General features: G+C 48.9%; 1 protein-coding gene across 1 annotated transcript in view; it reads right to left on the reverse strand.

Moving 5' to 3' along the window:
* The window catches only part of LOC146808894 (phospholipase A2 inhibitor and Ly6/PLAUR domain-containing protein-like), a 167,716-nt gene extending 158,555 nt beyond the window's left edge, over positions 1-9,161 (reverse strand). Inside the window, exon 1 of the mRNA XM_085614248.1 lies at positions 9,064-9,161. Coding sequence (XP_085470374.1) covers positions 9,064-9,118 — 55 coding nt within the window. The 5' untranslated portion in view covers positions 9,119-9,161. The remainder of the gene's footprint in view (positions 1-9,063) is intronic.
* Between the last annotated feature and the right edge of the window lie 2,494 nt (positions 9,162-11,655).

Here is an 11,655-nt window from a genome sequence, read left to right on the forward strand (position 1 = left end):
GTCGCGGCTCCTGGAACTTGGACCCTCCTGAGCCCTGCTGAGTGACTCGCGGCTCCCTGAAGATCGTAAGACCTCCGAACTTGTACCTGAGCCTGCTGAGTGACTCGCGGCTCCTTGAAGATCGTAAGACCTCCGAACTTGTACCTGAGCCTGCTAAGTGACTCGCGGCTCCTTGAAGATCGTAAGACCTCCGAACTTGTACCTGAGCCTGCTGAGTGACTCGCGGCTCCTTGAAGATCGTAAGACCTCCGAACTCATACCTGAGCCCGCTGAGTGACTCGCGGCTCCGACAGACTCTCACGGTCCCGCCGGACCCCGACTACAACAACGTATCCCCCAGCTCGAGGATTGTGAGCTGTGCGCCGGATACGTCCCTGCCTTGAACCTTTGCCAGAGACTGTCCCGCTACCCCCTACCCCTTCCGAGACTCATTGAGCCCGTGCTCTCCTTGTACATATTTGCAGTGATAACCTACTTGATAAAGATTGATTTCTAAAGACACACGGTGTGGTCACTTTGTGTAGTGTGGTGCCAGAAGTACGATCCTAGGGACGAGATTCCTCCCCCTGGGGAGTCTCCCGCCAGTGCCCGGCTACAATACTTCGAGGGTGGGTCTCAGGGTAGTCAGGACCCCTTTCCGGGCTCCTCTGAGGTCGCCGTCTAACAGTTGTCCTTTTCCTTGGGAAGCTCTGTGGAAAATGCAGAGTGCCTTCAACCTTGCACTTCTACCGATACATAGCCACTGGAGCGATTGAAGGGCTGAAAATATGCGTTCTCTTGGGAGAAGTTGGAGAAGAAGTTTGCTGCAGCATTTTAGATGAGTTGTATTTTGCTGCAGATATATGCATGTGCACCAAGGTATAGGCTTTTGGTATAGTCAAGCTTGGACATTACGAGTGTGAGGATAGCTTGTAGTTTATGTTGGTGTGCATGGTATGGGAAGATTCGACGTAGTGTTTTCATTGTATAGAAAACACTCTTTGTGACATTGCTAGCACGCAGTACTTCTCTAGAGGTTGTTGACGGGGCTTGATGTTCCTTGGGCCATATGCCGGTAGTCTGGCACTTTTGCCATTGTCTGCAGGTCATAAGTTCTGTGTTTGTGGTCTTGAGCTTTAGATGGTTGTTCATCATCCATGTGTTTATGGCACAAATGTAGTCATCGAGTTGTGAATTGTAGAGGTCATTGTAGCTATCCATTTTTTAAAAATGATTTCTGTCATCTGTGTAATTGTAATAGGAGAGGTTGTATGATTCCATAAGATTTATTGCAGCGCCATCATGAATGCAACACATACTTACATCAGGCTCTTTATAGAAGTGTTGATGACCATAAGATGCTAGAGAATCCATTTTATGGCCCTCAACTCTACTTTAAAGGTCTGAGGTAGGTATTCATATTCTAGGTGTTCCGTCTACTTTTCCTAAAAATCATGTACATAGTGGACATAAAGTTGGACAGGACTGCACGCCGTATCTGAGATGATCTCCTGGTTGCTGATGCCTGCCTCAATATCTGACTCTAACAGAGTAGGCAGGCGTGTAGTCACTTTCAGTGGAGGAACTGTCACTGGTAATTGAACTTCTGTAGACGCAGAGGGGTATCCACGGACGTATTCCTCACTGACAGTGGGATGATAGACATACTTGGAGTGATCACCCATGATGGCGTTGTAGGTGACCGTGCCTGCGTTGGGATGCACTTGGTTGCTGTCAACAAGACTTATATCAAACTCTACAATGGAAGAGTGGCCTGTAGGCAGACTTTAAGCTACGTTTTTAATGCAGACAGACATTTCACGTCCTGCACTGCAGCGCCCAATAAAATAGTGCTGCAGATGTAGGTGGTGAAATTCGCATGGCAGGGTGGGCAGGTCAGTGGGGGCACCCCTATTAGAAAACAGAATTCACCGCTGGACAAACACCAGTGTCAAGAGCGTGTCGGTGTTTGTCCTGCGGTGAAATATCCACAAATTGGAGTTGTCATTGACGAGAGGGCAGACAATTACATATCTTTCAAAGGGGTGGCTTTGTTGTGGACAGTGAGGATGGCTGGCCAGACATAGCTTCAATTCTGTTGGATTTTAGTTACATTTTTCACAGGTTGATATTCACCCTTTTGGAGTATTTTTCTAAGAGGACTCAGGGGAATATTCTCAACATTCGGCGAAAACTAATGCTAACCTCATTTAGCGCACTTTTTTTATTGCTGTGTACCGCGGGAAATTATCGGCGTGTTAGCGGCGTATTCACAACACGCCGCTAACAGGCGACAGTTTCAAGGAACGGCGGTGAAAACTGCCGCTAACATCAGGGCGAAGGCGATAGGAAATCTGGCGTTAGCGGGCAAAGCCTACCGATAGGCCCATTAGCGGCAAAAAAACTCACTTTAGCCAGCCCAACGTGAGTTTATTTTGTCTCTAAAGCAAAAAATAGCCTATCAGTCAACATCCAATAGAAAATAGGTATAAAAACCAAGAAAATGCAGAATGGAGCAGCCTGGGCCAAGTGCAGCACACATTAACAACTCCTGCAAGCCACCCAATATCCAGGATGACCAGGATGAGAGCCAGGTTGCCTAGCTGAATCTGCGTCTGGAGCCTGGATTCCTCGCTGGACCTGCGTCTGGAGCCTGTATGCCTCGCTGGACCTACGTCTGGAGCCTGGATGCCTCGCTGGACCTGCTTCTGTAGCCTGGAGTGGGATGCGGAGGAGCTGTGGAGTCGATGAGCCGTGGCGGCAGACATTGAGGTGCGACGAACGCCCGAACCTGGTGGTGAAGTCTGGAAGGTCGCATGGAGACACGTTTCTGACCTGTGTGAGAAGACCGCCTTGCGCACCTTGCAGCTGTTAATCGTAGAGGCGCTCCTGCGCCCCAACGTAGGGAAGTCTGCATTGCATACTACGATCCACCACTACACTGGGGTGCACGGAGGGGATTACCAGTGGTGGGTGCCTCCTCTCCGCATCACAGGCGGGATGATGTTGGGCTGGCCGGATGCTGTGGAGGGCGAGGCCCCTGAGCTGCGCCAAACTTGTGTGGCAGGAGCGCTGCAACTTCACGCCTAAGGGGGCCCTGCTGCATCAACTGCATCGGGAGGGTCACCAGCGGACTTGGCAGCGACTGGCTGAGTCACAGATTTGGAGAGAGTGCAGCAGATTGCACCACGGTGTCAGTGTCCAGGTAAGGAGAAGGTGTGATGCGTAGCGCAGGACGCCAGGGGGTCGAGTCGCCCAGGCCTAGCACACGTAGATGACGCACCACCACTGGTGGCTCATTTGCAAATGGCAGAAGAGCATCGCCCCACTGCTTTCCAACAGTACAGAGGAGGAACAATCATCACATGATGATAACTTACTGATGTAACCGTGCTATGTTTCCTTTGCAGGTGGGAGGGTTGGTAGGACTGCTCCAAGCACGGGACAAAGCATGGGCGGATTGGCATGCCCACTCAAGTGCGCAATGACTGTTTGGTCAGCCACTCGGGCCACCCAAAGCACTCATGAGCACTTCCCTGTCCGTAATGCTGGCTGCATTACAGCCTGCATGGAGAACATGCCCATCCCTCCAGCCCCTGGCTGCATGCTTTGTCCCATTGCCAATTACCAATCCCACTGCCACATCGCAGCCTTGTGATTGGCTTAGGGGAGGGAGCCTGGCTGCCTACTTCCTGTTCCTGGAAGCAGATGCAGGAGAGCAGGAGCAATGAAGACACGGGACCCGGCTTCGAGGTAAGACTCCCCGTATTAAAATATTTAGAACACCCGCTCACACACATATCCCCGCATCCATGCCACAGCCAGTGTTCTTTCCAGCGTTTACCACCTGACAGCGGTCCAGCCCCCCCAGCACTTCTCTATGGTGGCCGCTGTGCGCCCATGCATAGCACCTTCCTTGCCATCAACCCTGGACGCCCGCTCGCCTGCCAGGACTAACCTCTGCTCCGGACAGGACATCGCTTTTGCCATCACTGACGGCTGCAGTACCACCCGCAAGGAGCACCCTAACCATGAAGGAGGAGGCATTGCCATCAACTACAGCAGCACCCTCCGACTGACCACGCGCTATAATGACCCACGGGTGACCATGGACCACCTCAACTCCCAGAGCTGGACCAAGCCCAAACCTATCCGCTACGGCACCTTCATGTGCAGGCCCCCTGGCCATGGCCCCCCATTCTCCAATACCATTGTAGACCTCGTTTCACCCCAGGGTCTCCCATCCACCAACAACATCCTAATCGGTGAACTCAAGTTGGGGGACAACCCTTGTGACCAGGACACCATCCCCTTCTGGGGAAGGTACCCTACATCAGATAGCAGGACACACGGTCAAGCACGTCACCTCCGCCAGCAGGAACGTGAACTACAGCCACAACAGTGGACTCTCCTGGACGGACCATCATTGGTAACATCACGTCTTCACCTTGGCCACTGGATGCCACCACCATCATCGCACCCCCTCGCAGCTGGATCAAGGCCACTGAAGAACGTCTCGTCAACTTCCACCATTGCTTCCAAACAATGACACCGCAGCACGCAACCACCACAGATGGATCTCAAACAGGGCTGACATTCAGGCACCCCTGATGAACGGCACTGCGTCACTACCTTCCACCTGCCTGATGGCAGGCGTGAGGGTGACGCGGTGCCACAGCGAAAGGCTGACCCCATGCATTGCTGGAGTTGCATCATGGTGTGACACGACTGCAGCAATGTGTGACTTTAGCACAGCCAGATACATCAGGATTCCTGACGTATCTGTCATTACTTGCGTCATGGAGTGCTGTCCAGTGAATACAGCGCATCCATGCTGTCGCAAGAAGGGCGTAGTGCGAAGTGTTGCAACTCTGTCTTATCGCAGCGCTGCAACACTTTTCATTACTGGGGACCCCGAAACCGGTCCTAGGATGCTTGGTTCCAGTCCAGGGAGGACCTGGCTTGGCATTTCGGGCTGGACTGTTCCCATGAGGCACAGGGTCAAGACTGATTTGCATATGGCTGGGTTCAAACTGGAATGGCATGGTGAGCAAAAAAACGATGGATTTAGGCCCAGATCTTTGTACTGGGGTGAATGTATGACATTGTTCTGCATTCTGTCCATCAACTGTTGTTTTTGCATATGTCACCCCAAGTGGGACGGGTATGCTCAGACGTGAGTCCTGTGCTCTCCATGCCACTGGAATCAAGCTATCCTGGCTGAAGAGGGGTGAAACCCCGAAACCGGTCCTAGGATGCTTGGTTCCAGTCCAGGGAGGACCTGGCTTGGCAGTTCGGGCTGGGCTGTTCCCATGAGGCACAGGGTCAAGACTGATTTGCATATGGCTGGGTTCAAACTGGAATGGCATGGTGAGCAAAAAAACGATGGATTTAGGCCCAGATCTTCGTACTGGGGTGAATGTATGACATTGTTCTGCATTCTGTCCATCAACTGTTTTTGCATTTGTCACCCCGAGTGGGACGGGTATGCTCAGACGTGAGTCCTGTGCTCTCCATGCCACTGGAATCAAGCTATCCTGGCTGAAGAGGGGTGAAACCCTGAAACCGGTCCTAGGATGCTTGGTTCCAGTCCAGGGAGGACCTGGCTTGGCAGTTCGGGCTGGACTGTTCCCATGAGGCACAGGATCAAGACTGATTTGCATATGGCTGGCCTCAAATTGGAATGGCATGGTGAGCAAAAAAACGATGAATTTAGGTCCAGATCTTTGTACTGGGGTGAATGTATGACATTGTTCTGCATTCTTTCCATCAACTGTTGTTTTTGGACCAGATATGCGCACCATCTTATTGATGGTGCGCATTTCTGGACTGTAGTTTTGTCTCAGGGCAGCGCTGCAACATTGCTTGCAGCTCTGTCCTGCACCAAAACCTGCTGAGATGTGGCCCCAAGTGTTATCCCCATTTTTAAGACCAATTTGTTTCCTGGTCTTAAGTTACTGGCCCTAACTCCAGTTAGAGCCAGTTTTTTTGGTCTTCAGAAGTTCAAGGATACCCTTGTGAATATGGAGTAGTGGTGTTTGCGTGCGTTTTTGCACAGGAACGCCTCTCCTGCATATAATTAGCGCTAACAGAAGTGTCGATCTTTAAAACTGATGCTTTCGCCTAAAAGTTGTTGCTAGCGTCTGTTAGCGTCAGCTTGAGAATAAGGAAATAAAAATATCACCGCTTTAGCGGCACAAAAGTGCAGCTAACATGGCAATATCACCTTGAGAATATGCCCCTCAATTTTTTCTTTTAAGGAGGTGGCTACAGTCCATCTCTGGAAAATCCATGTTTCATTTTTCTGTATCACTTTCGTAGAGGTACTTGGTGAAGCAGTTCACACAGAATTCTTCTCAGACAAGGCAGAATCACCTTTGCAAAGGGGAATTTATTTTTTCTGCATCACGTAAAGTGTGAACCTCCTTCATGGTTTTGGATGGAAAGAGTTTACAAATATCACAGCATGATGCTTCATGCACTGAATAAAGGCATAACTTCAATAAATATAAGGGTCATAATTGGAGATTTTCTTCTGCCCACAGTCAGAGCAAGATGGAAAGAGATCTCTCTCTTTGATGTCAGTCATGATGACAGCTGGTGACAGGGTTGAATCCCCCTGGCCCAGAAAGGGGCGATTTTCAGTCTGTTGAAAGCTGAAGTTAGGGCTGTTGAAGGCCAGGTAAGTATCAGTATTAGGTCGACACGTGTTAGAGCAGACGGCCTCTGGGGGACCCACCTACACACAGCGTGCACACCGATTCAAATGGTTCTTGCAATACCAAGGCTCCGAGAAGGGGTGGTCTGAAAAGTAACAAAACCTGATTTGTCCATGATTTGTATACAGATGTAGGTGTGGGGCGGCTGGACTCAGGTCTTTCCTTGGCTGAGTTGGTGCCAGGATAGCTTTGCTGCCCTAGGTGAAGAGACATGTTGCTGCTTCCTTTGTTTTCACAACCCAATGACAAAAAATCTTTTCAGTGAAACTAAATCCAGTTCATGTAATGGTTCTGTCTGTTAAGTGGTAGGTTACTTTACCTAACACATTAAAGGTTTGTTCCTGTTCGAATTCAGTGGTCAGCACTTGACTCACAATCTCAAAGCATGAACTAATGGCCTTAATTCTTCTTGCAATCAGACCGTTCTTATGGGGGCGACACAGGTCTGTATGACAGTACTCAATGAGCCGAGCCTGGGCCCCAAAGCAAACGGTGCCTCTTTAAGACGAGCAGTAAACAGACCTGTACTATCCAGGCCAGCTTTCTCCAAGTCTTACTTGACACCGCCGCCCTCAGCATTGGGGGAACAGGAACACATTGACTTCTAGTACCACAAGTAAAGACACATCCAACATCTGCCGCACTCTCATGGTCCCGCTCATGGTCACCATCGAGCCAGGACCACCACCCACCCCTCTCGTTGCACTCCAATGACCTACTACCTCAGGAAGCGTGTTGTGTCATGTGGCATCATTTTACTCCAAGGACATCATGGTGGTACCCAGCACCCCCTCTTCTCTGAACCGCGGTACCCAATCAAGACATCATCATGGATCGGCAAATAGTCCTTTAAGTGCTCCTTGGCAACCTTGGACCCATTGTTAGCCAGCTAGGTTTACAACACGTGCATATCACATTTCCTCTAGGTGAGTTCTGAACCCTCCCCACCATCAAGCCAGGTCCACACCCACCATCAAGCCAGGTCCCTCCCCACCATCAAGCCAGGTCCACACCCACCATCAAGCCAGGTCCACACCCACCATCAAGCCAGGTCCACTCCCACCATCAAGCCAGGTCCCTCCCCACAATCAAGCTAGGACCCCCCCCCCCATCATCACGTTTGAGGTTTGAGGGTGTAAAAATGCATATTAAATCCAAAATCTCTCCACAAACCCACATTAAGTGTGCAAACTCTTTTGTGAGGCAGTACTTCTGAGTCCACAAAAAAATCCGTAATTTAGGTCACTAGACATGTTTTCCATTTCACACCATTTAAAGCATCTGCAGTAAATACCAGTCGTTGCCATGGTAATACGAGCGAGTAAACTAATAATACTGCACACCTTCCTGTAATCACCGAAGATGTCTCCATCACTTCTGCCTCCGTTACAAGACAACGCAATAATCAGAGCTTGGATGTCCAAGAAATGTAAACACATGCATATATTAACGCAAGCATTTATCGACATTTACCTAGGTACATGACAAACCACTATTGACTTTTGTTTTACTTATTTGGGACGCCATAAATACATCAAGGGGTGCAGAGCCTGCTCTGCACTGTACTTGTGCAATCCTTTACATCTGTGACTCAGTGTGGTGCCTTTGAGGCCATGACAAAGCCAGTCGTTTGGCATGCATCCAAGTGCGACAAGAGTGAAGCTTTGAACTTACCATTCACAAGCTTGTGATTTTGTGTATTTATCATGGCAACAAGAAGGGTGAAACTAATAATTTGTGAATCACTTCCAGTCTATATATTCTTGATACAAAAAGAATTGTTGAACTAACTGAAAATAAAATCATGAAAAGCAAACGCCAGATCTTGAGTTGTTAAAATAAGATTATGTCATTTTTAAGGAGATAATATCTGTTTATGCAGGATGTGAAAGAGTGGCCTCTGGCTGTGCCCCGGTACTGTGATGAAAATAGACTGCACAGTAACACAGAGGCTGGAAACATAGCTCAGTGGGCTGATGCACGTGCTGTAGAGATCTCAGTGTAACTTGATGGTAACAGGCTTGGATCGTGGCCATCCACCCTGGCGCGGCCCATGACGTAAGCTCCATTAGGACTGTCCCCATTAACACCTGGGATGGCCCTGTGATGCCTCGGTCCTGATGCAGAATGGAGTGATGAGCATTATTATTATGTGATCTGCAGATAGTGTCAGAATTCACCTTTTCTACAGCATGCTGCAATGGCTGCTTTTTACTCGTCCAATCACTGAGGTGTGTAAGTACCCCTCTGGATGAAACCGCATAAGGGGTGAAGGGGGCAATTCTAGGTGATTTAGAAAATGTATGTACAGCAGATTCCCAAAGAGGTAGGGGGACCCCCAGACGGGCGCAGGGAGGAACCTCACCTTCAGCGATCAGCACTGTGATGAGGAAGCTGATGATGGCCAGGCTGGAACTCATGGTGACCACTGGACGGCTTCAGACTGCAGCCAAGCACTGAGCCGCGCCTGCTCCTTGAGCCTGCACTTATATGACTTTGGTACCACAAAATCAATAGCATATTCCTTGTGAGATTAACCTCAGTGGCGATAAAGAGCTAATAACGCCACCTGATTAAAGTCTGACTCAGCACAAGCTTTTCCATGACAGCTCTGTGTGCGGATTCTTGCAGACTGTGAGCCTCATTTATGGGGTTTTGGTTTAGGGCACCACAGAAAGTCACCTCGTAGCACTGCCCTATGTCAGAGTGAAAGGGAATAAATGCACCCTATTTATACAATATAGTGCATTCCTGTCCTTTTCCCCTGCGCTGGCGCCATTTTGGTAGCCAAGCACCAGAACAAACACCCTAACAGCAGGGTACAAGGGTGCCAGGGTTGTCGGCAGAATTGGTTTTGTGCAGGAAGGGGCATTTTCCTGCACAGAAACCATTCTGGGAGGCTTTTTGCCGCACACATGGAAAGAGGAAAAAACAAAAAAAGAAATAAAGTTATTTCTCCTTGATCCACATCGCTTGGATGCGTAAGTGTTAGCGCATCCTCAGGTGTACATGTTTTTTTGTAAATCTGGGGAAGTGTCAAAAAGTTATGGGTGTTGCATGGGAACACCCACCGCAACGCCCATTGAATGCCTCCCTAGAAAAGAGTAAGGCAAGGTTTTGGCACTTCACCAGGTTTATATGCTGTTGTAAATCTGGAAAAGTGTCAAAATCCATGAGTGTTGCATGGGAGAACCCCCTTGCAATGCCCATGAAATGCCACCCAGGAGCAGAGTAAGGCAACGCAGTGATTTGTGATGCCTTGCCTTATTCCATATCTATGTGGCCATTCAAAGCCACCATAGTGGCTTTGCGTGGCCTCATAGTTATGATTTTGTGATTTGTGCTGCTGTAGCATCACAAAAAGTGATGCTCCGGCGACCCAAGGGACTCGCAAATATGTCCCCAACTCTATGTTAAAGTCTGCCCACTGATAAATTGTGCACCCCTTGACATCAACCTTCTCATATAATATAAGGTTCCAGGCATTGGAAATATTAGATTATCAAAAAGGTCATCTGTGGGTTCACAGAGACATCACTGATATTGACTCTTGGTCTTTTGTGTGTTTACAGGGACAGTGCTGAGATCCGCACTTGTCATCTGTGGGGTTACAGAGACAGCACTGAGATTAGCATTGGTCCTCTGTGGGTTTACAGAGACAGCGCTGATATTGGCGTTGATCTTCTGTGGGTTTACAGAGACAGCGCTGATATCAGCGTTGGTACTCTGTGGGTTTACAGAGACATTGCTGGGATGGACTCTTGGTCCTCTATGGGTTTACAGACTCAGCATTGAGATCCGTGCTTGGTCCTCTGTGGGTTTACAGAGACATCGCTGAGATCCGCACTTGGTCCTCTGAGGAATTACAGAAAACAATGCTGCCTACAACACAGGCACCCTTGCACCAATATGCAAGTGTCCCTGTTTTGTATGCAGGATTGTTTTTTTGCAGGACGAAAATGCCATAAATGAGGCCCAGAGTTTGTTTATTCCGCAGATTCAGTCCTGGGTCCAGTTTCCTGCACAAAAACAACAATTAATGGTGTTTTGCTTCTCTATGTGTGCTGCAGAATGCAAAAAAACGAGGAGAAAAAAAGTATTTCTCTTCGTTGCACCAGGGAGGCGTAGGATTCTGACGCATTACCAGGTTTATGACAATTTGTCACTCTAGGAACGTGTCAGGTTCCCTGGAAGTTGCATGGGACCACCCACAGCAAAACCCATGGAACGCCCCTTTCACGTAGGGTAATGCGTGAAAGGGGCCATGAAAAGTCACACACCTGTTTGACTCACCTACACTCACTCCTGGAAGTCTAATTGTACAGGCAGCGCTGAGTCAATGATGGCTTGGCTTTGAACAGCAGCTGATGTTTTACACTTCAAGAAGCCTTTGAGTACAGACTCTTAAACTTGGACTGGAAAAACAGTGCATCATTGAAGAGGCGGGACAACAAGCTGCAGTCCAAAAACGAGGATCTTCATTTGTTCAGTAAGGAGAACTAACTCTTTACCAAAACAAGTACTGATTTAAAAAAAAAAGTTTTTTTCATGCAGATGAGCGAAATACAACACAGCAAACCAACAGTCATCGGAGATCCAAAGGCTACATAGATGACTTTGTTAGATTCACATTAAATATGGCAACATGCAATCAAGGATTTACAGATGATACAGGACTCTCATGCAATTAAGGCAATGCAGTAGGTATTGAGTCTGCCTAATCCCGGGCCAGGGAGAAAGGCCCTTGATTCTCCCGGAGAGCCAAGTATGTACTGAAGGGGCCTCAGATTTCCTTGGGGCAAGTTCTCACAGGCATTAGCGCCCAGAAATCCTCAAGGCTTTCTTGACATTAGAGCGCATCTGTAACCTAATCTAACTGTTTGGGCTGGACCAGGCAAGATGTCTTAAGTCTGTGTAGGCAGCCCCACAGCGCAAGCAGCTCACTTCCGGCACCAGG

This window comes from Triturus cristatus, chromosome 7 (assembly GCF_964204655.1).
Source record: "Triturus cristatus chromosome 7, aTriCri1.1, whole genome shotgun sequence".
NCBI classification, from domain to species: domain Eukaryota; kingdom Metazoa; phylum Chordata; class Amphibia; order Caudata; family Salamandridae; genus Triturus; species Triturus cristatus.